The 25,504-nt window shown below is 41.5% G+C and overlaps 6 protein-coding genes across 6 annotated transcripts; 2 read left to right on the top strand and 4 right to left on the bottom strand.

The window, feature by feature from the left end:
• Positions 1-13,027: 13,027 nt before the first annotated feature.
• On the bottom strand, positions 13,028-14,367 carry BDR25DRAFT_374575 (GroES-like protein; the record flags this gene model as incomplete). Its single annotated transcript, XM_033697335.1, has 3 exons — positions 13,966-14,367; positions 13,310-13,891; positions 13,028-13,192 (listed from the first exon to the last, which is right to left on the bottom strand). Exons 1-3 carry the CDS (start codon positions 14,293-14,295, stop codon positions 13,028-13,030), a joined length of 1,077 nt encoding a protein of 358 aa, XP_033544572.1. The 5' UTR covers positions 14,296-14,367.
• A 238-nt stretch (positions 14,368-14,605) lies between these two features.
• On the top strand, positions 14,606-17,532 carry BDR25DRAFT_358419 (uncharacterized protein; the record flags this gene model as incomplete). Its single annotated transcript, XM_033695947.1, has 20 exons — positions 14,606-14,875; positions 14,940-15,116; positions 15,172-15,181; positions 15,220-15,356; positions 15,431-15,489; positions 15,559-15,638; positions 15,710-15,795; positions 15,852-16,008; positions 16,047-16,128; positions 16,172-16,179; positions 16,221-16,262; positions 16,292-16,383; positions 16,415-16,479; positions 16,542-16,581; positions 16,627-16,716; positions 16,806-16,916; positions 16,957-17,029; positions 17,085-17,108; positions 17,161-17,443; positions 17,469-17,532. 20 exons carry the CDS (start codon positions 14,606-14,608, stop codon positions 17,530-17,532), a joined length of 1,950 nt encoding a protein of 649 aa, XP_033544571.1.
• Positions 17,533-17,618: 86 nt separating this feature from the next.
• BDR25DRAFT_374571 (uncharacterized protein) lies at positions 17,619-19,765 on the bottom strand. The gene has a single exon (XM_033697334.1). The coding sequence runs from the start codon at positions 19,553-19,555 to the stop codon at positions 17,864-17,866; it is 1,692 nt and encodes a 563-aa protein (XP_033544570.1). The 5' UTR covers positions 19,556-19,765; the 3' UTR covers positions 17,619-17,863.
• A 790-nt stretch (positions 19,766-20,555) lies between these two features.
• Positions 20,556-21,703, bottom strand: BDR25DRAFT_61962 (uncharacterized protein). The gene has a single exon (XM_033698833.1). It carries the CDS (start codon positions 21,555-21,557, stop codon positions 20,685-20,687), a length of 873 nt encoding a protein of 290 aa, XP_033544569.1. The 5' UTR covers positions 21,558-21,703; the 3' UTR covers positions 20,556-20,684.
• A 147-nt stretch (positions 21,704-21,850) lies between these two features.
• Positions 21,851-23,059, bottom strand: BDR25DRAFT_233907 (uncharacterized protein; the record flags this gene model as incomplete). The annotated part of the gene is made up of 2 exons (XM_033685457.1): positions 21,851-22,671; positions 22,741-23,059. 2 exons carry the CDS (start codon positions 23,057-23,059, stop codon positions 21,851-21,853), a joined length of 1,140 nt encoding a protein of 379 aa, XP_033544568.1.
• Positions 23,060-23,957: 898 nt separating this feature from the next.
• On the top strand, positions 23,958-24,314 carry BDR25DRAFT_358416 (uncharacterized protein; the record flags this gene model as incomplete). The annotated part of the gene is made up of 3 exons (XM_033695946.1): positions 23,958-23,971; positions 24,037-24,237; positions 24,299-24,314. The coding sequence occupies 3 exons, from the start codon at positions 23,958-23,960 to the stop codon at positions 24,312-24,314; spliced, it is 231 nt and encodes a 76-aa protein (XP_033544567.1).
• Between the last annotated feature and the right edge of the window lie 1,190 nt (positions 24,315-25,504).

Here is a 25,504-nt window from a genome sequence, read left to right as displayed (position 1 = left end):
CGTTTCTCAGATCACGCTGTAGGCCATAGCAATTAAACGTTTGAAACGGGAATGCCGCCTCGAAACATCGGTTCGCCGTCTTCGAGCGCAAATTGGCGATGAAGGATTGGAAACATCATGGATGTTGTGTCATGCATGTTTCCCTTTGCAGTCGTTCGATCATATTAACCCACCAATTGAAGACTGCCCGAGGTACCGAACGAGTGTTGAGGGCTGGCGGATAAGGTGAAGGGGGCATTAGGATGCATCTCTCGTCCCGCAAGTTGCCGCATCGTGGGAGTCGTCTAGCTGCTAGTAGTACTCCAAGCGATATCTTTCATTTGTGCGAAGCGCCGAGGACCTGGGTTGAAACGTTCGGCAATCGCCAGGCCGTTTCACGTTGACGGAAACTCATGCGAATCCGACGACGGGGAATCTTCTTGATGTAAGCGACCGCCGAGAACCTGGAAATCGACGTTAAAGGAGAGCGGCAGGCGCCAGGACGCGTGGGCTTAGGTAGTCTGTCTCTCACACATAATCAGAGAGGCCTAATAAAGGATAGCCAGGAGAAAAGGGCGCTAGGCTAATGGAGGAATGGTCGGCTTGGCAACTGAGAACCCTCATTATCTCAGCTAGCTCAGCCGATTGGGGAGAGAAGGGGCGAAGCCCCGACAGGGGCAGAGCCCCTGATACCCTTGCTAGTCAACATAAACCCATGCTAGTCGCGCCGGTGGCGCTCACGCTATCTTTCTGGCCAATAAGGATGCTAGATTTAGCTTCTCTCCCCAGCTGTCTAAGGGACTTTAGTAATTAATTATATAGACAACTAATTTTAGTGCTTACTTTTTATATAAGAATATATTGTATTAATATTTACACATCTTTTTTTCTTTTTAAATATCTCTAAACTTTAGGCTAACAGCTACATAACTTCTTGCTATTATCTATTAAATTATTACGCGTTTTGCATGTTGTTTACTGTACAAAATAGCCAATAAGTCTACTAGTCCTACCCTGCGTCTGCGCTAGCGTCTATAACCCTTTTATCTTCCTCTAGCAGATAAGCTGCTACCTTCTTTATTATTACCTTTATTATTACCTTCTTCTATGTTTTCTTTACCTTTGTTTATAGTTGCTACTAAGCTTTAAGCTTTAGTTCTAACAACTTATCTTTTTATAACTTTATAAGTAGCAGGTGTGTTTACTTAGTGCGTCTAGTTATCTGCACTTATTTACACCCTAAGATTAAGAAAACTAGAGTAGGTCTTAGCATTAATAGATAAGCTATAGATGCTAATAAGTAAATTTATTAAGTTATATTTATAAAACCTGCTATTATTAAAGGCTTTACTACCTAGTAAACATAGAATAATTCTTTAATTAGCACTAAAACAGCTAAACATTTATGTAGCATTAAGTAAAGATAATAAGGCTACTAGTGTCTCTAGTTTTATTATGTTTATAAAAAAACTTAATAGTTTTATTAAGCAAAAGTTTTTTAACTAGTATAATATAGCCTCTAGGCTAGATAAGGTTAATTTTACTAGGTTAGAGTTAATTATAGCTAATTAGGCTCTAAATTAGAGCAGGTTTATTAAGGGACTTTTACAGAATAAGTAGAGTGCTTAGAGTAGTTATAGTAAAGCTAAGAGTTTATAAAATAGTAAGGTGTATCTAATTACTTTTATTATCTTACATTACTAGGCCTAGAAGAGATGCAACTACCTTGCCTGCCTACTAGGTTTATATTTGCATAGTAGTAGTATAAAACAGCGTGTTGTAAAGATGTTGTTAGGCTTAGGTGTTTATAACTTATATAAAATTATAAACTAGAAGGTTAATAAAATAGCAGACTATATAAAAAGCTTATAAGTTATAATATTATATTATATAGCTTATGTCTTACCTAATGCTAGGCTACTAGGTCTTGCGCATAATCCTTAGTTAATAATTATGTATAATAATTATAACTTTACTAACTAGACTTATAACTACGCTGTAGGCGTTACAACAGCTATCTAGTAGAACCTAACAACAGCGCTTATTATAAGATGTCTATAGATCTCTAAAGACAGTTTAACCTAGTCTATGTTTAATCCTAGCATAGCATTGCAGCCTAATTAGATCTATATGGCGCCTAGCATAATTTAGGACTATATAAGCAAGTAAATTACATTATGCCATATGTTGTGCGCTGTAGCTGCTATCTACAGTGCTGCTGTATTAAAGGTCTTTGTTAGCTTAGAGGACTAGTTACTATTAATGCTAGCTGTTAAAGTCTTACTATGTAAAAAACTTAGCTAGGTAAATTATCTAGAAGCAATATTCTTTAATAAAGGTGTTATTAATAAGACTTATAAAGTGCATAATAATATTTAGCTTTAGTAGTTAAATATTTCTATAAATCTAAAAGAGCTAAGCTTTAAAACGCAGCTGTAGATAGTATAGGGCAACTAGAAAACTGCTAAGTTTATACACAGTCTTAAGAAAGAGCAGCGCGGCGCGTTCTAGCTATACAACAGGAGGGATTAGATAATTAGACTGCCTGTGTATTTTTATATCCTTTAGGCACTTACTTACATAATTATTTGTACGCACTTTAATACGCCTAAAGGTACAGACTTTTCTAGTAATCTTCTACATAATATTATGCGCTTAAACTGTGCTAGTATTAATTAGGGCAATGTTAAGTATTATATAGCTATGCTGCTAATACATTTAAGCTAGAGCGCCTAAATAGTTGCGTTGTTCTACTAGGAGATAGGCAATAGTAGATATCTCTAAGGCTAGGTGCTAGATATCCATGCAGCGGATGTCTAGCAATACTAGTAGGGTCTCTATAATAAGGCTATTAGTTAGCTCTTGCCTAACTAGTACATTAAGTTACTTAAGCAGATATGTAAGAAAGTCTTTATACTTACTATATAAAAAAGCTATAATAATTTTAAAAGTAACTAAATAATAACATGTTAGTTCTTTTAAAAGATTAAAATGTTTCTTACTTTATAGCATGTAGTTAAGTTTAGTAATATTAGAATTATTTATTACTTAATTAATTTATTAGCTGTATTCTTCTTTAGATCTAGTTAGGAGCGCTATAGTACTAAGCTGCTACACCTCTGCTAGTTAGTCTTAGATAAGGTGTTAACTCTAACGCTTTAGCAGTCTATACTTGCCTCTAGGTTAGTTAACGTACACAGAAAGCTAAACACTTTTTAAGTAGTTAATATTATGCTTAAGCTTATAAACTACGTGTATAAGCTTAACATACAGCACTTTAAAAATAGAACTTATAATGTAAACTTTACCTTTAGTTGTCTTACACTATTTTACTAGTTCTATATGCAACTCTATGCGCTAATAAAGGGCGCCTTTAGGGAGAAGAGTAAGAATAAGCATATGCAGCGCAACATTAAGCTAGAGACATTTGCCTTTACTATTTATCTGCTAAGTTGTAGGCGCTGTAAGCGCTTAACTAGTTAGATTAACTAAGGGCTCTCTTAGCCTATTATAAGCTTTAATATTATTGCTAGTAGTATTAAGTTGTTAATGTTAAAAGTTATAGACTTTAATGTTAGTAATGTTATATCTAGTAATTATATACTAGCACTAGATATAACTAATCTAGCAAGCATTAGCGCAGAGGAGTTGTGTTATATTAATGTAACAGAATTTGCAGAAATAGTTAAGGGCACAACTTATAGTAACCCTAAGGGTTTAGTTAATAATCTAATTAATAGTAATTTTAATAAGGGTCTTAACAAAGCCTTTAAAAATAAATAGAGTAATTATATATTTTTATTTTATATATACTTACAGCAAGCACTTTTGTAATGTATAACAGCGTTATAAAGCACTGTTCACTTAGTGCAGCTAATTAGACACTGTGCGCTATTAGTTGCTTACTAGTTTTAACAACTGCGCAGTGTTAGGTACATAACTGCTCTCTAGTCCCCTTGTATTAGCTTGTACGCCCTTGTCTAACCCACAGCCTATCTACATATTGCATGTATTAAGACAAATTCCTAGCCACAGATCACCTAGTTACTAGCATACTGTTGCAGTTTTACGCGCTTACTATTTCTAAAAGTTCTTTAATTATAATAATGCTTATTAGTTTAATAGTTTTAAAAGGTCTATAAAAATACTTATATCTTACTTAAATAATTTAAAGACATAGTAGCAGTAGATAAAGTTATATAAAGGCTTAACTATGTTAGAGTAAGACTATAGTTAAAAATTAAAGAAGCTAGAGCTATCTTAATTATAGTAATGTTATATTACTGCGTGTTTTAATTATTATAAACTATTTACTTATATTTACTACCTGCTGTTTAACATAGTTTAACTCTACAACACTAATTAATTAATTACATGCAACATATATTTACTCTAGTAAGACTCTCCCCTTTTTTTATTTACTGCTGCTGCCTAGCCTGCTTATTATTAATCTAATGCCTTATAATTACTTATATATGTTATATCTTACTTATTTTTACCTACTTTTACCTCTAAATTAGGTAATTTTTAGTTATAATTAGTAAAAAATAATTAAAAAGTTATAATTTTTTATGCTAGTTAAACACTAGCGCCTTTTATATTCTTCTAAATAATCTTGTAACATGTACTTTTACTACTAGGCAGAAACTCTAGTCTAGTTAGGTGCTCTTGCTACTAAGGCAAAAGCTAGGGTATATATAGGCCTCTTTTTTTTAGTTAAACTTTCTTTAATTATTTCTAACTTTTTTACTCTAATTAGCTAAGTTTCTTTTACCTTTTTAATTTAAGCTGTACTAAACACTGTATAGTTACTTTATTCTCTACCTTGCTTTATAAGTGCTTGTCTACCTCTATTAACTAGCTAAGTCTCCCCTCTGTCTATGCGTTAGGCTGTACTAAACACTCTACAGTAACATAGTTCTACTCTTCCTCCCTCTATTACCCTTTTTAATTAACTAAACTATCCCTTTACGCGCCTCTAAACTCTCTCTTCTTACTTAACTATGTTCTTAAACCTCTTCTTGCTGTACCTCTTCTTAATTAACTATATTTACTCTCTAACTGTTACCTATTGCCTCCCTGCCCTCTTTTAAACAGTTATATGTGTTAGATTTAGTTACTAGTATTATATATTAATAAGTGTATCTAATCTTCTTATATTTTTAGACTAACTATAATACAACTCTAGGCTATAACTGTTCTAGATTAAGTCTCTCTTTTTTTTTATTTATAGTTATGTATCTTGTTGTTATGCTTTATATGCTTATTTCTCTTTCTCTCCTTTTGTTGTTCCTGTTTCCTTCCTAGACGCTAGACCTAGACCTAGACCTAGACCTGGCTACCTTAGACAACAATTGGCAACAATTGGCAGGCACAAAGTCAAGACAGAGTTCTAGAAAGTCTAGTGCGTACTAGTTAGGAGGGACTGCATGCGTGCTAGTGCGTACTAGCAATTAGGCAACTGGGCACATGCAACGTTTGCTACATTGCTTTAGCAATGCTGTATTAGTAGGCAATTAGAGGGCAATTAGAGGGCAATTAAAGGGCTATTAAAGGGCAATTAGAGGGCAATTAGAGGGTAATTAGAGGGCATTTAAGACATCTATAATAATTAGTTTATCTAATTGCAACAATTAGTTTACTAATTGTTTAGCTAAGTCCCTCCTAAACCTAGTTTATTAGTAGGCACTAAGGGAAAAACAATTTAGATAATTCTACTATAAAACTGCTATCTAGCTTAGTCTATTTAGTTTTTATTTAAATTATTCTTAATAGTGCCTAAAGTTGCAAGGCTAAGGGCTAGGTTTAGGCTCTTTTACAGCTAAGTAGTGTCTATTAACAAGTCTCCTTAGTTGTACAATGTAAACATTCCTTAGTAAAGCACTATAGTAGGGGCATCCTTATAGTCCTAGGAAGATTCTAAGCAGACAGCAAAGCATTATATGCTAAAGGCTATATTGCGCAGAACTATCTCTTTTAGTTAACTAGCTCTTTAGAGTCTAGAAAGTCCTGCGCTTGCGTAGGATAGCCTAGAGGGTGCCTATTAGTTTAGATAGCTGTTACTGTCTAGCTAAGGGGCATATATAGTTTATATTATTTAATCCTTTTGCTTAGTTAGCTAAATAGGGCAGATTTAACACAGAAATAATTTAATATAGGTGTGTTTGTTATATAAGAAAGTGTTTATAGTGTGTTTATATAAGCAGCTAAGCGCTAATAGGTCTAGCGCGTAGATATAGCACATATTTTTAGAAGAACTGCCTAATTAAAGAATTATATTTATGCTTAGCATACTTTGTTTTAACCTTATTATTAACAACACCTGCTGTAGCTACCTATATACCCTCCTTTAAAGACAACAATAATAATTGCCTATAGGTTGCCCCACCTAGGCTTTTACACAATGCGCTAAAGATACGCAGACACATAATATATACTTATAACTATGCTAAGTTTCTCTATTAAATTTTTCTAGCTACTTTTAAATTTAACATCTATCTTACTAAGACTTTTTACTAAACCTTCTCTTTATACCTACTATCCCTACTTAGAACTATAGCTAGCTTTAGATCTACTACTAAGTTTATCTCTAGGCTTAATCTACCCTACAACACACTTGCCTAGCATAATAATATAAAGACATAGGCCTAGTAGCCTTCTTTTATTCTATAGGTCTTTTACAACACGCTTTTTATCTGTAAAGAGATGTTTAGTTAATAAAGTGTTTTTTTTAAAGTTAAAAATAAAGCCTGTTTATTGCATCTCTTTTTCTAGCCACACTATGCATAAAACCTAACACCCTAAACGCACGCACCCTACACTATAGGCAACCTCTTTAGGGAACCCCCTTATACAAAACAAGAGGATGCGCTAGGGCAGCTATAAAAACAACAACAATAATTGCCTATAAGCGCTGCTCTATCTGCCCTAGCGTACAGCGCTCTAGGAAACTAGTTTAAATAAGTAAAGCTATTACTAACACTCTACACCTAAACTACAGTAAGAATAAGCATAGTTAGTTTAGTATTTTAAAAAAGACTACTTACACCTCTATTAATATATCCCTAAGCTCTGTGTAGTTAGAGTTAATAATACATTTTAACAACACTTCTAACTATCTAACTACAGCTTGTTTGCATTATAATAAATGCGCACACTACCTATATTAGCTGCTCTGTTGTCTAATAAGCGCCTTTAACACTTATGTGTTAATCTACTTAAAGACACTACACTAGCTACTAAATTAGTGTGTAACACATCTATATTATGTAATAGGCTCTAATAAACTGTAGTAATTAAAGTATAGGAAGTTCTTAACTATCTTAGTGTATGTAGCATAGAGGACTAGCGCACAGCCTGTTTACCTCTACAACTTAGCTTAAAAGTGCACAGGCTAACAGTAATTTTATTTAATGTAATAAAAGGTAACAAGACTATTCTAGGCAGTAACAGGTAGTAACTACTACTAGTTAGCGTGTGTAGGACCTAGGCTAGCATAGGGCTCTCTACAATTACAGCTGCGCGTTGCCTGTTCTTTAGCGACATATACAACTCCACACCTAGTAAGTATAGTACGCTAAACGCAGCAAAAGCTGCTGTAAACAAACTATTTAGACTAAAAAGGTGTGCTATAACTATAAAAAAACTGCCTTAATAACTAGAAATATTACTAGGCAAGAGATTATTTTATAAAAGAGGGTTATTATTAAACAGCAACTCTAGTACTGTAGTTAACACTGTAGACTTAAACAACACATTAATTATAACTAGTTTAAGGGGCAGACTATATTACTCTAACTAGTTCTGTTGCTAGTAATATCTATGTTATGCAGCTTACATAGCTAGACTGTTATCTTACATATAACTACCTAATAAGGCTCTAGTAGCATTATGTATACCTAGCAACCTAGAGACGTTGCCTGTTCTAGGGAGCGTGTTGTTTTTATAAAACTTACTTTATACTACAAGCATAATACACTTAAACTTGCTTTTAATAAATGCTAGATGCAACTCTATAAACTTCTAGTCTAATAGTAGATAATTCTGTATACTACTAGTGCTATACCTGCTAGACTTAATAAGCACTGTAACTTTATTACTTTTAATATCTTTTTGTCTAGCAATAAGCCTTACTAGCTTCTATTAGTTTAGGTATAAAAAGAACACTAAAGATAAAGGCAAAACTAAAACATTATTCTTAAACACACTATAGACCTTTAAAAAGTACTAAAGAGCAGATGCCTAACATATCTTCTAGATATACTACAACATAAGGCTAGCCTTACTCTTTAGCATTAGCGCAGTCTTTTTAGCAGGCAGAGGTAAGGCGCTCTAATATAGCACAAGTGCTAGATTATAACCTATGCAATAGGCAACCTTTTTTAGAAAAAGTTGCTATATTAATTATATAAATAGGTTATTTTAAAAATACTAGAGCAAGTGCCTATAATAATACTTAAAGTTAATTAGGTTCTGCTACTTAAGCTTAATGCTAGCTTATTAGTTTAGCTATTTATTTATTTAATTAGAGGGTCTGCCTTTATGTCTATTATACTAAAATATAACTACATAATTCTATAAATTAGCTAAAGTGCTCTTAACCCTCTCTTCTACAGCCTTTAATTTAGGTTTATTATGTAGGGGTGTAGACCTAGGTGGAGGTGTTACAGCAGGAGTAACAGGCGTCTAACTACTACTAGCAGATGCCTAATCTAGCAACATTATAGTTATTATCTACTTTAATGTAAAAAGCTTTATTTTATAATAATCTTTTGCCTTTATAGGTTGCCTTTTCTTTATCTTTTACTTTACTTAGCTGCTAGCCTGTCTATTACTTGCATCTAGATTAGTGCTAAGACAGTTAAACACATAAAAAAGAATAAATAATATAGTAACTGCAGTTTTACTATAACTACACATGCTATAACTAAACTACTGCATTAGATTATTTATATTCTAGGTAATTAAGATGTCTTATTAGTATACCTGCTTAATTTTAGAGATATCTATACTTATCCTAAGCGCAGTTGTACAGACAACAATCTAGATAGAGGCATTAGCGCCTTTAAAATTTTAATATATCTTCTGCTAGTCTACGTCTGCAACCTAACTAGTATACGCCTAGACTACCTTTTTAGCATCTGCTATAGAGTAGTGTCCATCTAACACAAGATAAGATTAGAGGAGCCCTATAAAGTTAGTAATATAGGTGCAACTGTTAATAAACACACATGTCTTTAGAATAAGCTTTAAGTTACTAGGAGAACTAGTAGTACTAAACTTATAATTAATAATATGTAAAAGCTAAGTATACATGCTCTTACTATAATTATTAATTAGAATAATAGCATACGCAATCTTAGGGCAATCTACGCATGTCCTAATTACCTCTAGGCTGCCTATTAGATTATTACCTATCCCTAGACCCTCTGGCCTAAAGCTACTAAAACAGCGTACTACCTCTTCTGTCTGCTTGTTAAATGTAGCAGTACAAGTAAAGAATATTGCGTTAGAAAATAAACACTACTAGAGCTTATAAAACTATAAATACTCTTTTTAGAAATCTTTTTACTATTATATAACATAGCACTTGTCTAATGCTACTAACCTAACCTAAGCATAGAATATAGTGTTAGTAAATAGCTATTAGAATGCTAGTAATGCAGCCTACTCTAGACTTAGTAAAATATAAGTGTATAAAAGCTACTAAATCTCTTAGAATATTTTTAAGTTAGCATCTTTTATTTATTTAGTAACTAGACACAGACGCGCTTTAGAATACTAGTAGATTACTTTAAACTACTTATTTTTTAGCTTTAATAGTAGTATAATCTAGAGCGTAATGCTGCTTATAAACATAGAATACACATGCAAAATAATGCTCTTTCTAAAGCTAGTGTAGGCTACAAGGATTGTATCCTTAAGGCTATACACAAGCTAATAGATAGCGCGCACCTGCTGCTTATGTAGCTCCCTACTGCCTAACAACTTCTGCATAGCCTAAGTAAGTAATAGCGTTTAATACTAGACATTACACTTTATAAAACACTTATATACTAAATTTTATAAAGTATTAGCACTTAGAGTATAACAGGCTTTAACATAAAAAAGCATTACACTAGCTAGTCTGTATACTTAATTTAGCGCTGCATAGTTCTTATCTAGCACTAAATAAGTAGTCTTTTCTAAGTAGACAGCTAGAAGACTTAGCGCAAGCTATACTTATGCTAGCCTCCTACCTAAACCCTAATTCCCTGCGCGCTGACCTAGCCCTCTAGTCTGCATAGTAGCTACTACAGCAAATAATTAGCAGTACGCATTAAAAAGTGCATAAATAAACACATAGATAATATGTAGAAAGATACTTATAATATTTAGTATCTAAACTGCTTACTGCGCAAGCGTTAGTACTATTTTGCCTACCGCAATAGAACTATACGCACAGGACAAAATTAGCAGATCTAGAAGCTAGAGGTAGTTTATAATAGTAAAGATAAATAGCGCCTAAAATGTAAGTGCCTTGCAATACATAAGCGTAGATAATAAGAGAGGGGGGGGGTTTAAAGTAACACATAAAATTAGTTATAGAAAAGGTTGCGTTACGCGCGCAGATAGATTTAAATTACTCTAGACATTATTAGATTTTATTTAAAATATGCTTATAATGTTCTTACTAGAGTTTTGCGCGTTGTATTAACTTTTAGAGTCTATGTATAATATACTTATTATACTATTAAAAATTGCGTCTTTATTCTTAAGCAGTTAAAATTAGTTGTGTACACAAAAAATTACTAAAGTCCCTTAGACAGCTAATAAGAGAAAATGTTAGTTGCAGGGGTTTAAAACTACTAACCCTAGGTTATACTCTGTTAGGAGTAGCAGTATGCATGGTGGTATGTGCGTTGTCGGTTCTCTCATCAGCCGGCTGAGCTAGCTGAGATAAAACCCTCATTTCACAATGAACCCGGACCCACCTCGCCGCTTGAGGACAAACTGCATGGAACCTCCACTTGTGTGGCCAAAAACCCTGTGTCGCGCAATAGAATTGAGATACTTTAACCTCGAACCAACCCTCAGCCTACGACAACATTTATTTCGTATAAAAATTAATTTTAAGCTATTGATAAATACAACGATAGCTGGATAAAAGGCTTCTAGAGAACATACTTCTTTCGCGAGTGTTAGTGAGTGAAATCTATAATCAACTCTCTATACTAGGTTGTTCGTCGCGATTCTAAGATATGTAACCGTTAAGCTGCAGGCGGTGCTAGAGGAGAGAACGTAGAGACCGTGCGGGCTCGGCTGCTAGTCATATGAATTGTAATGAGGTAGGCGCCCCGCCTGCCAAGCCGATACTATACGACTTTCCCCACTGTACCAAAAGGTACGCACGAGAATACTTAAGCTAAGTATTCTCGCATAGTATAATATATATATAGGTAATGCTAGGGTAAGCACTAGCACTAGCGGTTGTCTCTAGCCTAGCCTAAACCTCTATGAGCGAGAGAAGGCCACGTGGTTGACCGTGCCGACCTCGTTACATGAATGAGCTTTGTACTGCCACCAGCCTGCTACCAGCAGCTTGTAGCGATCTCTCTATACTGAGCCATATTATCTTGACCTGCTTCTACCTAATAATCGCTTAGAATTGTATGCAATCTCGATATAGTTTAGTGCAACTATATATCTAGTTGCATCACTACGCTTTATAAAACAGTAGATAATTTAGTTATACTACTAGGAGTAGGAAATAGCCATGGATAATAATTGTATAGCTGGAATTTACTACTGCTTTCAATATTATTACTACTACTACTAAGTTATTGCTGTTGGTGTTGCTATTAACGTTGTAACTACTAGTTCTAACTTTAATCATTTAAACAACGCTACTAAAAAATAACAGAAACAGCCTAAACCGTGGTTTTCTAGATCTAGATGGCAACATTCTTTAGCTACAACGATGACTAGCCGACTTCCTGCTTGGTGGTGTAACGGGGCGCAGTTACAGTTTCTAAGCGCACAAGGTTGCAATAGTTATCAGTTAATTCGGATTAAACTTGGTCAAAAACCTTACTAAAACATTGAATCTCAATTTCGCACTAACCTTAAATTATCATACCTGTGGTTAACTACTACTAATTAAGATGGATCTAGAGCCACTTGAAAGCGCTTAGCTGCTCCACAAAATCTACTAAACCTACCTGCTCGTATTCAGGAGCTTCTGCTGCCTGCCATAGCCATATGTGGTCTACCCTGGTGCCTGTCACTCCTTGCATATATAGACCCTTAGGTACCCTCCTTTAGCAATCAATACAGTTCCTCATGCCTCGGGTGCTCCCAAAATGTGACGCTATTGAAAAGATTATCCCCTCAGGTATAGTCTTAAGGTTAATTAGAATAATGTATTCTGTTGTAATATATTAAGGCTTGCTTTGTTTCGAATGTTTTATCGCGTTTTCCTGTGTTGAGACTCGAACAGAAGAAATCAGATGGTGTTCATCTCTGCGTAGCCATTTTCGAAAGGAATAGAATGATCGACGGAGAGAATTTGGGTCCTTGCAGCGCGGCCGAAAGCGGGAGAGCAATTTAAAACTATTTCAATTTACAAAGCGCTTAACCAAGACGCTTATTGAATTAAGACAGTTTTTCCCCAGACGTTGAAAGATACCTTGCGCGGGCGACAAATGGCCGAAAATTACAGAGCGTGGTTTATAGGTTAGTGTTGCACGTGACTATGTTGCACGTGACTCCCCGTTAAGGATGAATGTGGTTGGTACGCAAGTAACCTATTTACAGTCACCTCAGAGTGCCCCCGAGCTCCTTGGAGCTTAGAACTTCTCTCACTCGACTTAGTTCGGCCCTTACCACCTAATTAGCTACTCCCATTCATATATGCCCTCTAGTATCATCAATCATCTATTACTTCTGACTGAGCGATAATTCTTTCAGCACGCTGGGTTTTTACGTGACGTAGGGGGGAGGGTACAATTATTTCCTTGCTTGTCCCTACCGGTGCACATCTTAATGAAATTGACATGATAAGCAGTCTCTACGAATCAGATACCCTCCATACGAGCCTTTCCCCGCTCGCCTCCTTTCTCCGCAGCATATTCATCGCCTTTTGAGCCCGCTCCAACAGTGTAGCACCCTCAATGATCTTCTGGTTATTCGGTTCGACAATATGCTCTTTCAGCATCGTATACATGATGTCCGGCTGGAGGTGGTACTTGAAAAACTCGTTCTGACGACAGTTAGCGATTGCTCAATCCGCTATGCGACTGCCTTGTGCCGCTCCTTTGACAGGATTATAGCACAAAATTGGTGTGCTTACATTCAGATAGAAATGCGTCCTCACGCCCCTAACAGTGACGCCCTCATCCCATTCCGCCGCCTTGCTCACATCCATCTCATACTCCGGATCCACACCCTCCCCAGAATCTCTCACAATGACGGGCAGCAAGATTGCCACTGTTGCACCTTTCTTAGCCATTTTGGCAATGGGCTTAACGCTCCCTTCCTGACTACCAATGCAATCCAGAATGAGTGACAATCCCGTCTTCTCGCTAGTCTCTCCTCCCACATTTACCGTGTTGAGGATCGAGGACGTAATATCTGGTGACTTATAGTCAAAGAGATATTTAGCACCGAATGACTGGAGTTTGGAATGATGTTTCTTCGACGCTGTGGTTATGATATTCTCATATCCGTAGTATCGGAGGATCTGAATCGCAAATTGACCAACCGACGACGAACCGCCCCATACCAGAATCCAGCCTTGCGCATCCTTTGGAACATAACCTTCTGGCTTAGGCCAAGGAGTCTCAATGCCCAAATCAATGGTTAGAGTATGAAACACGGTTACGAAATTATTCGGCAGGGTAACAGCCTCCGCCATCGTGAAGCCTTCTGGCAACTATCCACTCATCAGCCCGTGCCCTGAAACCTCTGATCTCCTTTCCTCAAATTTAGAAAGGCATAAAAACTCACAAGCGCAAACAGCCACTCTGGCGCGGTACAAAACTCCTGATGTGCCTTCTCCTGCTGCTCTCTCCACGTGAACCCAAATACTTTATCTCCTTTCTTCAATCTTTTCACATCTGGACCCGTTTCTACAACGGTTCCAGCTGTGCCATCGCCGAGCACTTGCGGATACTTGACGAGGAGTCCGCCGTCGTTTTGGTGCAGGTCGAGAGGGGTTGAGGCGGTCCATTGGACACGGACACGGACTTCGTCGGCTTGGGGTGTGATGGTCGGAACTTGGATTATGCCGAGTGGTCCTTTGAGTGCGATTGTTGCAACAGCTGTGTGAGTTGCCATTTTCGTTGGTGAGTAAGTAAAGTGTAAGGTTGTAATCTAGGGCGGTTCTGTTCAGATCACGTGTAATGCTTCGTTTTAGAGTCGACAAAAGTAGGAAAAGGATCTTGCTTCACTTTTCCCATCATACTCCTCTCCTTCTCTTATAATCCTCGGGATTTCTTCCTTACATCTTCTGATTACAAATGCCCTTTTACAAACTGAATTCCGGCGAGGATCGTGAGAAGCAGAAATTTGACGCTAGCGAAGTTTTCCTTTTTAGGTCTTAGTGTGCACGTATAATTCATTCAATGCAGCCAATCATGTCTCCATCATGTTCTTATTGCAACCAATAGCCTGCGCCTATGAGTCTTTATGCTGCACCGTTAAATTCCGGCCTTTCCCTACTGGCTGGCATCATACGGTAGTCTGTCCACAATTTCAAAATCCTTATGCTTACGATACCTCACATAGGACGAGTGTTCTCGTGGAGCTCCTTGGGATGGTGTCTGTGAAAGAAGCCGAAACCGAATTAACCAACAACGCCTGGGGCGAAACTTCGTCTTCGTCACAGTGCCATCTTGACCTCGCTTCAGCCTCTCAGGTAAGTAGGTCTTCCACCTTGTATATTTCTAACAATTCAACTTAACCAACAAAGTATATCCTAGCTCCCGAGATATGTGGATACACTACATATCATCACTACTCATCTGGATACTATTAGAACCATGCAAACAGACACTATTCTAACTTCGAAATCCCAAATATACCTCCAAACCAAGCCTCACAATCTTCCCATTAAATCTCCCCAATTACCATCTCCGGCTCCTGGACTCCCTAATCTAGTAATCAAATAGCCGCAGAGAAGAATCGATCCGGCTTCCCTCTGATCGAGGGCAGTTGACGCACGGTCAGGGGAGAATCCTAGCTCCATCAGTCGAGCGACAGCATTACCAGGAGCCTCTTTGAATGGTCCTCCGTCCGTCCCTCAATTAGAGAATGCCGACTGGGTAGTGTATTTTGAAGAGCCCAGAGAGCTGGTCTGGCTGGCTGGGGATGATTTACTCGTGCTCTCCGTCACAGCTGTGTGATAAGAGATTTTAAAGCAATAGGTCATCTGCTTCTACTCGACATCAACAGTTTCCATATTAACACATAGCGCGTTGTGTTATATGAGGAGCTCGAAGCATTGGTCTGGCTATCTGGGATTGGTTGGCCGTACGCTAGTTCCTTTCGAGGATTGAGATAATGCTCTCAGGAATGCTAAACTCGTACCCAAAGCGCTAGACGCACGCTCACTGACGACGTTCTTTTTCGAATCATCGCCATCGTACATAGACAGTCAATTCACGGCACTCTAGACCTCAGTAACTAAGTCTGGGGCTCTAGCGCAAGGACGACACCTCTAAGGTTAAAGCCTACATCTAGAATTTCCTAGGGGTGTCATTTCGCTCAACCTCAATCCTCATCGCGGAATGCCTCGCAGCACTGGGAAGCAGCACCACACAAACAATAAACCGACTAGTTTATACTTGCAATTCGCTCGATAAATCGCAAATTACTTGATGAATGCCAGATAGACTAAAATCATAGAAAGGCTAACAACCACTATCGCCCAAAAATATCATTTTCTCAAATACCAAAAAGGCTTAAAGAACTTTAATCTAGCAAGACGACAAGCGGAGGAAAAGAGCTCCAACAGCAGCACCAGAGACACACAAATACTCCAAAATCCAGGTTAAAGGTGGTTGAAGACCTCTGCGGTTGTCTATCAGCGCCTTCTTCTTTCTCTCCTTTCTCTATAGCCGCATACATAGCCCTTCTCTTCACCAAGCCGTTATATCCCCATGCAACGGGGTTGCTCCCATAAGCCTATTCTTCCCACTCGGTGTCGATGAAGCATGATCCGTGGCTAGCACCCCTATGCCCATTCGCGATGTCCCCAATAGTTTCTAACTGTCCAGCGAAAACTATCATATTTTGCACATATTGTTCGCGATTGATTGACTCATGGATGGAGTCCAGGAGCTCTCGGTTTTTGTTTCCAAGGGAGTTGAGACAGTCCAGGAGCGTGTGGTGGGTTTTCCAGACTCCATGGGAGAGATTTGTAAGGTGGAGGTGGTCAATTGAGTGGGGAGGATAGGACTTGGAGAAGCTGTGGCTGTCAGCGTGGCTGTCAGCATGGTTGGGGTTTCAGATGGAGGCTGAGTCTGCGAAATGAGGGATGGGTGCAGGCTGGCAGGACGCCATAACTGATGCTATACGGTGAGATCGCTGGCGCGCAACTCTTCAATCTCTAGGTCTGGAGAGGTGGCGTTGTTGCTCATTTTGTACTGTTATTGGCTAACATATTAGTGGCGTGGGGGTGTTTCTTCCAAGATCAGGCATCGAATTTCGTTGCAACTGAGCCATGTTGGGCGCGGGTTTGCGTCTCTCTGGCCTCTAGTACCGTCTACACTCTCTAAGCCTGCCTCCAATTTTCCATTCTAGATATAACCTTTCCGAATCTCCAATTGTCTAGTTGGCAAATCTAGGCATTGAACTCATCTTTTAACTCCACAAATGCGTGTCTCTCCACAGCTGTGCGCTTGAGTTCAAGCCCAGGAGCGGTCAAAGATAATCAAATATGCTCCATCTGGACGGAAGTCCAGGGCAATAGGTCCACGTGAATGAAATTTTCCACAGTCATGGTGCTGTCTTTCCGGAGTTTTTTCCTTGGCTGGGGCGCATGATGAGGAGCGAAGGATGGAGGTTATCGGTGGGGATGAATGAGGGGGAGTAAGAATTAGGGAAGGTGGGATAAAATGACATAGAAGACTTGACTTCAGGGATAGAAGGTGAATTTAAATTCTACAAAATATGGAATACCAAGTACACGAGAAGGATAAGTTCAAGATCCGTGCCAATATCTTGACATTAACCAAAAGAACAAGACGATCCAAAAAAAAGCAGCCATACCCAACAACTTCTCTACCCTTTCCATTAACCCCACCACGCCCTTTTCATTAGCCTCACCCCACCCTCCCCTTGACCCACTGCACAAAACACCGATCCCCATCCGCCTAATCGACCCACCTATAGCCTCAATTCCATATTGCATCAGCGCCTTAGCCTCTCTATCGCGGTTCATTCTTTCCCATTACGAAATTCATTCCTCATCTAGGGCGGCGCAGTAGGCTGCCTAGTCGCCGGCTGAGTGACAACGTTCGAACAACCCGTTTTGTTGAAATCCCCAAGATTCGCGGTGTAAGCACGGAATGATGCGCTCTTCTGCCGTAAGATAAGGATGTCGCGGAGGATATCCACCATCTTCTTTTTTTCCCTCTCACGCTACTTCTGGAGAGTTTGCTGCGTTCTCTTACGTGCGGATGACTTACTTTCAACAACGTGATAATGCTCTTCGCCCAGAATTGAGACGATCAAAGCGTATGCGAATATTGGGCTGTCCAGGCTGCTGCTCTCGTAGTACGCGTGAACGGGATTAGAGGTATTGCTAAACAGTGCCATTAACTAGCCTCGAGCGCAGCGTGCGTACTATTAATTAAATGGGATACCATAGGCAGCATTCCCGAAGTTTGGTGGTGACATCAAATCAACACGCGTTGGTGTTAATAGAGTGAACGTTCAGCTTCCTTCGACGTGCAACCTCACCCGCCGATTGTTCCGACATAGAATTCGTCGAATTGCATTGGGAATGGAGCGATGTGTTATCGGGCGGATTCGACTTAGAATTCATTGCAGGAGAGATAGATGGAGAGTGTATCGGTGATGCGAATGTGTATCCTGATCGATCTGTGGGAGATACGGCCCGCGTCCCTACCCCCAGAGCATTAGTAGGGATCCCTCTACGCCAATCGATAACCTTCTCCACTATGGAAGGGCACCGTTTTCGAGGCTTAATTGCATCTTGGAGATCTTCAGAACAGCGGCCTCCCGTCGATGGCGTGAAACTGATCCCCCCCCCTTGTTCTCGCTCGGGTTCAGTTCGGGTTGGCATTGTGATATACTCCCATTCGTGATCAGAAAAATCAGCCCCAGAGACAGACCTCGTTAATGAAACCCAATTCGTCTGATTATGTATTGGGTTGAACCGCGCTCGAATCTCATCTGCTGCTTGGTCTGGGGAGAGGACATATCTTGGGAGATTACCTAGGGCGGGAAATACGCTATCGTTCGCGAGAATCCACTCATCTCTTGCCATCTTCAGCCACTTTTGAACATCCTTACCTTCGTCTCGAGGCCTCAGATCACACTTCTCCTCGACATCGAGGACATTAAGCTGAATAGCCCGTTCGAAAGCATCGATTGCAGCTTCCCAGTCACCTCGTCCAAACTCCCCTCGCCCAAGCCAGTACCAACATCTAGCTTGGAGCTGACAATGACTGAGGTTTTGGGCTAGTGGTAAAGCTACATATTTTGCAACGCAGCAAGCTTTAGGGAAGTCTGGCTCCATCCAACTGGCTGTTCTTGATGTAAATGACACCTTTTCTTGAGCCTTCATGTTGATGATGACTGAGCATCGCGTCAGCGCGGCACGAACGCTCATATACCGCAAGCGAACGTCGATAGCAGTTCGCTCCTCGAAGAAACGTGGTACATTATGGCGCGGGTAAGATGGGGAGAAAAGCACGTTAGTGCGAGTTGACCAAGCAGAAGGCGATTGGGAGGAGGATACCGCAATTGCAAGCACTGAAGATGTAGTTGTATTAGTAGGTGAGAGTACGAAGCCATCGTCTTGAACTCCTCGGAAGTACGGCAGAACTGCGTAGGCGAAAGCGGAAACATGGGGAGGGCAAACGCCATTGACACTTTCTGTGTGAGCTGGAGATAAACATTGAGTGACAAAGGGTGGGGGCGGTGCATGAGATCTTCCCGACCCCTGGACTGTGGGTGATTCTGGTATCGTTGCATTCTGTGGGTTCGACGAATGCACTGAACCCTTGTCTCGAGACTTTGTTAGCTCACTCACATTTAATGCGAGGACGGTGGATGACGGAGACGAAGGTATGGCGTCTGAAAAAGAGCGGCTGTCCACGACCTGAGTCTCTTCAAATCCGGGAGGTGTTTCGAGATATGGAGTTCGTATCGACGTAGGCGCTATTGGAGGTGGATGTGCAGGAGAACTTTTAGAGCTAATCTCATTGGTCCCACAACTAACGTCGGATTCAGAAGATATCCCAGGCTGCTCATGCTTAATCTCATAATCCGCAAACTCATTGGAATGATGTGCAACCTGAAGGCGAGAACCTAGGTGAGGTTCGTTGGAGGCCTCGCTTTTTACCATTTCTTCCAGTAATCTTCTTGAAAGCTCACTGCCCCCTGAAACAAAATTGTGACCGTTATCATGAAGTCTAATCGTTCGGGTTCTAGGTGGCCCACAGAGATGGTCCCCCGATTTGGCTCCTCGTTCGGCTTCGTATTCTTTTGTTGAGCTGATGTTATCGATACCTGGTAACTATAGGATGCGCGTTGGGAGGTGGCCGATCCAATTCCTTCGAAGCTAACGGTTGACCAACGCCTCCACGATATTTACACGGTAGAGACAGCGCTTGAGAGGAGTTCAGAGATTAGAGTCGGAAATTAAGCATGTCCTGTTGCCAGGTCCGCTTCTGGCTGAACGACTAAGGATGCTGGCTTGGAATACCAGGAAACGGGTCTACGCTCACTCTTGTGGACGGTCCCGGTGGAGTTATTTCTTAGGAGTTTTGGGGTGGGGTTTCTGAACGAGTCTTGGGGCAGGCTGTTAGCGGACGTACGTGTATTAGTGCAATGATTGATATCAGTGAAATAACATGTGGAAGACAATAGCTGAAGCTTCATCCATCGTTAGGTGGTAAAAATTTACCACATCCATTAGAAGAAGTGTTTTCTTTTTCTGGGTGAGAAGGACTCGGGTCTTTGTTCGACCTTACGGATGACGTGCGGTCGAGAATAATTTTAGAAAGGAGACAAAGGATGATCTTTATGCAGGAAACTGCGCAAGAACAAAGCATACGAACACAAAAGACGGCCAGGACTTGTTTCTCCCGCAAATAAAGAGAAAAAATCGATTTACCAAGATGTTCATATCGTACTGCAAAGAGCCAAGCTGTGCGCGTGATTTTGCGCTGAACTTGTGTGTCTCCTTGAACAGCCTCTCCTCGAAGAGTAGCCATTTGCTGGGAACTTCGAAAAAAACCTGGGCGTTTTGTCTACAAGAGACACTTCCACAAGCCACTTTCTTGTTAATGGAGGCGAAGTGCAATATCCACCCTAACCCTCCTCTAACCCTCACCCTGTCCTTGTCGTCACCCAACGAGAAGGAAGAGGAAGGCGGAACGACTTAGACACTGGAAAGAGACTGATTTGTGTAGTTGGTCGCCTCCGCCTAGTCTGTAGAGGCTGTGTTAGAGATTAAGCTCTTGCGGTCATGTTCAACTCACAACACGTTCCTGTTCCTTGAATCTTGAAACGTAGCCTTCGGTATATGTCCGCTGCTCATCAAAGGCAGACCGGCGCTTTATAATGCTAAAGGCGTCCAATTCATCTCTGCATAGACTCATGTATGTGGCCACTCGACCCTGGGAAATATCGGTTGGCCCGACGGCCTCGAAGGCATTTAAGGCTTGTTGGAACATCTTCAGTCGAAAGTAACAAACTCCTTGGTGAAAGCGAATTTTTGGTAGAAAGGACTCTAGTGCAGAGTGCCGATCACACAACTCCAATGCCTCACTACACTGGGCAAGCGCATCGCAAAGCCAATCAGAGCCAGAAGAAAGCAATATTGCACTCTTGAGCAGGAGCGTTTCAGCTCGTGCCTCGAATGTGAGCGTTCCACGCAAGAGGACATCGACCTCGGCCAGAGCGGTGGGTATATCACCTTGGATGAGCAACTGATTCACGTGATGAGAAGGCGTTCGGACCAAGGAAGTTGGCAGCCAGTCATTGTGAATCCAGTTGGTGTCCAGAGTAGAGGTGGAGTCACGCTGGGGACGGACTTGTATATCGGCGATCCCGTAGCCATGGAATTCCTCACTTTTGCGGTCGCAATGTAGGCTAGCCTCGGCCAGCCGTCGAATGTTTAGCATTCGCTCGTTTTCTAGTTCGGCTTGCGTCGCAAAACAGATGTCTTGGAATTCCCGCAACTGGTCACTTAGAATCTCAAAGGCGCGTTTGTATTCGTGTGCCGCCGTCTTCCACATGTCCCGCTCTTGTTTGAGCTCCAGAATGGGTTGCCCAATTGACTCGATAAGTGCCTCCATCCACTCCCCGTCTCGGAAAAAGTCAAAGTGCTGAGGTGACGGCATTGTAGAAATGACAGTGGTGGGAGATGGGGGACAGGCGCGGGCAGGTGGCGCAAAGCGCTTGTCCGCCGGGGGTTGAGATGAATTTTGGATGCTTTGCTAACAGGATGGTGAGCGGTGCGAGACATTTTTTTTTTTTTGTGGCCTCTGTGGGTACGGGCGAGAACAGGAGAAGGTGCTATTGGAAAGTTGGAAGGAGCGGCCTTGTTTAACTTCGACGTGACTCCATCTTTTGCGAAGGTCAGGCTACCAAATTAGATCGGGGAGTTCAAGGGGTCGTGTCGAGTCCACGATTTTCAGATGTTGAAGCCGCCATGCTTTGCTGCCTCGACAAAACGCCACAGCCCAGCTTCTTCAGCTGCTTTCCTGACGGATGCAACTTCATCAAGGTCCACAGGTCGATTGATGTCCTCATACCTCACATTCGTTTTCGCCTCCGTGACAAGTATTCCCCCTGGCCCGACCACGTGGTCACGCGTCGCACCACCTCGTCGCAGCTTCCCAACATGGGCGCGTGGAAAGTACTGCTCCATGATATGCACCATAAGATCCGTAGACACACTCTCTGCCAGCCAGCGGACAATCTCCCTGCCCTCGTCTTCCTTGCCAGGCATCACGAGATGTCTAACCAGCACACCCTTCTTGGCAATTCCATCGGCGGTGAAGCAGAGATCGCCGACTTGGGCGTGCATAGCCTTGATGCTCTCCATGGCGGTTGCCGTGTAATTGTGGGCCTTCAGCAGCCTCCTGCTTGTTCCATTGCTCCAGACCTTGAAGTCGGGCAGGTATATATCAACTAGCCCGTCCAACAGCTTTATGCTTTCTAGAGAATCAAACGATGAGGTGTTGTATATGATTGGTAGCCGGAGGCCCAGTTCGCGGGCGTGCAGGATGGAGAGAACGACTTGCGGGACGACGTGTTCTGGTGTGACGAGATTGATGTTATGCACGCGGCCTACCTCCTGCAGTTTCATGTACCATTCAGCAAGCTCTTCGGGGGTGAGGTCAAAGCCGTTGCGCTGATGGGCGATGTCGTGGTTCTGACAAAAGACGCAACGGAGGTTGCAGCCGGAGAAGAAGACGCTGCCAGAGCCATTATGCCCCTGGAAACACGGTTCTGTAGTCAAATACGTCAGCATTCAGCTCGCACGTGCAATCCTCATGATGCGACGCTGGATGATCGTACCTTCCCCAAAGTGCGGTGCAATCGTGCTCACCTTCACCGTCTCGGCACCAATTAGACATACACCTGTCTGCTTGTATCTGTTCACACCGCAGAGCCTTGGGCAAAGATTACACTCTCGTAGGTGAGAATAGGCCTCAGAACGCTTCTTTGCGGCATCGATGGACGAGATCAGGTGGTATCGCGGAATGTAGTCGTCCAGCAACCAGGGAGGGGCCAGATGAAGGATGCGCCGGGCAGGATGAAGCGATGGCTTAGTCCGAGGCAATATCCGTTTGAGACATCTTAGGGCGGGTGGTAGCTGTGGTGGTATGTGAGGCATTATGCAGGCTTCATTAAATGCATTGCCAGACAACGGATAACGCTGTGGTATTAACTGGTGGCGGCACCGGGCATAGGATCTGCTCGCCAAACGCGCCAACTCTGAGCTTGTTGCTTGGCTCTGCGCGCAGCTCCATCATAATTCTCACCTCAACGTGACATTTTAGTAAGTTGTAAATTCAATTGCAGCGTATTAGTTTTTCCTCTTGGCGTTAACCTAATTTTCTTTTTAAGGTAGTAGCTACAGATTACAAATAGGCCTTTTAAAAGTTTTTACCTACGTAAAAAACGTATTGTTTAAACTAATTACTTAAAACAACTCAGCTACCTGGTTAGAGAAAGATAAGTATAGACAACCTCTACCCTTTCTAACCTTCCCTTTTCTCCCTAACTATAGTTACTGCAACTAGCATAGAATTAGTTCTACTATTAAGTAATGTACTAACTTAACAGCTAGCTTGTTAACAACACTACCTCTAGCTTAACCTAAGCTACCTAAGTGTTATAGTTTAAACCTAGTTTTTTTTTTATAAAAATATAGTCTTCTTTATTTAATTTAACATGGTTATTAGGCATTTTTTAGTTGCTCTAAGCTACTATATTAACAAGCAGTAACTATTGTAATATTAGTAGCATGTATGTGAGAGGTATCGAGCAGGAAACACAGGTCACAGAGAGGGAATGCAGGATAGGGGGGTAACGAGAGTAAACCTTAGGGTCGGAGGCAGAGGTACGGAGGCCGAGGAGCCTATGTACCCCGTGCCAAGCCTAGGGTACTCAGGGGTTGGATAGCTGTAACATAACCGTGACAATGTAGCTCTCTCGGATTTATTATAGCGTGTGTTATAAGATTAATAAAGCAGGTATTGTTTTCTGCTCTGTTACATTAACTACTAGTGATGTTTTTGCTTTAGTGAATAGTAAGAATAGAGATATTCCCACTTCTTTTACTTAACTTATCTACTTTTCCCTTGCTAGCCCAAGGGACCGGCTAGCTAAGCAAGGCTGCCTGTCCTCGCTGTTGGGGTCCTCGCTGTTTGTCTGCCTAAGCCCCTCCATCGTTGCAAAGACTTGTTATGACCTACCGCAACCTCCTGCACAGTTTTCTAACCTAGATCCTGCCACTACCAGTCTACTTACTCTAATGACAGCTTCTAGGACGAAGATTTTTTCGCTGCTGTTATAGATCCCTCTAGACTAGTAATATTTTTGCTGTAAAAGTGATATTCCCGAAATCTAGGGCGTCTCTTGACTAATCTCCGTCGCTAGCCCTAGGTGCGAGCATCTTAATAAGTTTTAATTAACACAACTTGCTATCCTCTATATATATTATTCTCTCTATTTCATAGAGAGCTGGAGGCCGACATAAATACATAGCCTGCCAAATTGCCACAGCGAAGCTTCGAACATGCTCTGGATCCAGTGGTGGTGAGAGGGTTACTTCTAGAGACTATGTACGCCTTGAAGATTGGCCAAGTCAGCATCGTTAAACGATGAAGTCCTCCGACCTGTTCTGGCCATGATCTTGTGCGAGAGAATTTGCTTTTATTATAGCATGGATGAAGGAAGGTGCTGAGATGTGGCCACTCGTGGCAGGTGGGCTCCCGGAGGTCCACGCACATCCTTCAGCCACGACCAGATCAGATGGATCTGGAACCGGGCTGCGGGCGACCAAAATAAGGCCTACCTTGAGCCATTCGCGACTAAGACATGTTTCTTGGGTGGCATGGAGTGAGCCCACTCACGCCCAGGGCCGCCTTGCGATTCTGACTTTGCCTTTGCAAATACTACGTTCCCAGAAAATCATGGAGGGAAAACACGCATTCCAACGGCAAGGCGTAAAATATGATTTAAGAACATGTTAAATATCGGGAATATACATCAGCCATCCACACCGAGAGGGCTACCTCACTGCCACTGCCACCCTCCACCCTAATCTTACCGATATCTATCTAGAACTAGGCCATATCCATCCCCAACTTTGGCTGACTTCTTTGAGAGCCCGGTCTCGAAGACGAACGGCGGGGCGTGCCTCGCAGCTGCACAATTCTCTCTGCATCCTTGTCCCGCTGACCCTCCAAAAACTCCCACACCTCGGTTTGCCCTTCTAACTTGGCGACATCCGCAGCCGTATGTCCCCCTCGATTCTTGATGTGTAGACTCGCTTTCCACGACACCAGCAGCTGCACCACGTCTAGGTATCCGTAGCTCGCAGCCCATATCAATGCTGTGCGACCGTAGCCGTCTTGGCGGTCGATTTGTACGCGGCGGGTTGAGAGGAGCGCTTCCACCGTCGCGGGGGACCGGATGAAGAGTGCCCAAAGCAGCGGCGTCCAAACGTCGACATCCACATCGTCCTCACCGCCACATTCATTCTTAAGTAAAGTGCGCAAGGTGTCTGTGTGTCCGCCTTGACAAGCCCATGAGATCGCATTCCGTAGGTCAT

Source organism: Lindgomyces ingoldianus, assembly GCF_010093535.1.
Source record: "Lindgomyces ingoldianus strain ATCC 200398 unplaced genomic scaffold BDR25scaffold_28, whole genome shotgun sequence".
Lineage (NCBI taxonomy): Eukaryota > Fungi > Ascomycota > Dothideomycetes > Pleosporales > Lindgomycetaceae > Lindgomyces > Lindgomyces ingoldianus.
This window is presented reverse-complemented; position numbering and strand designations above follow the sequence as displayed.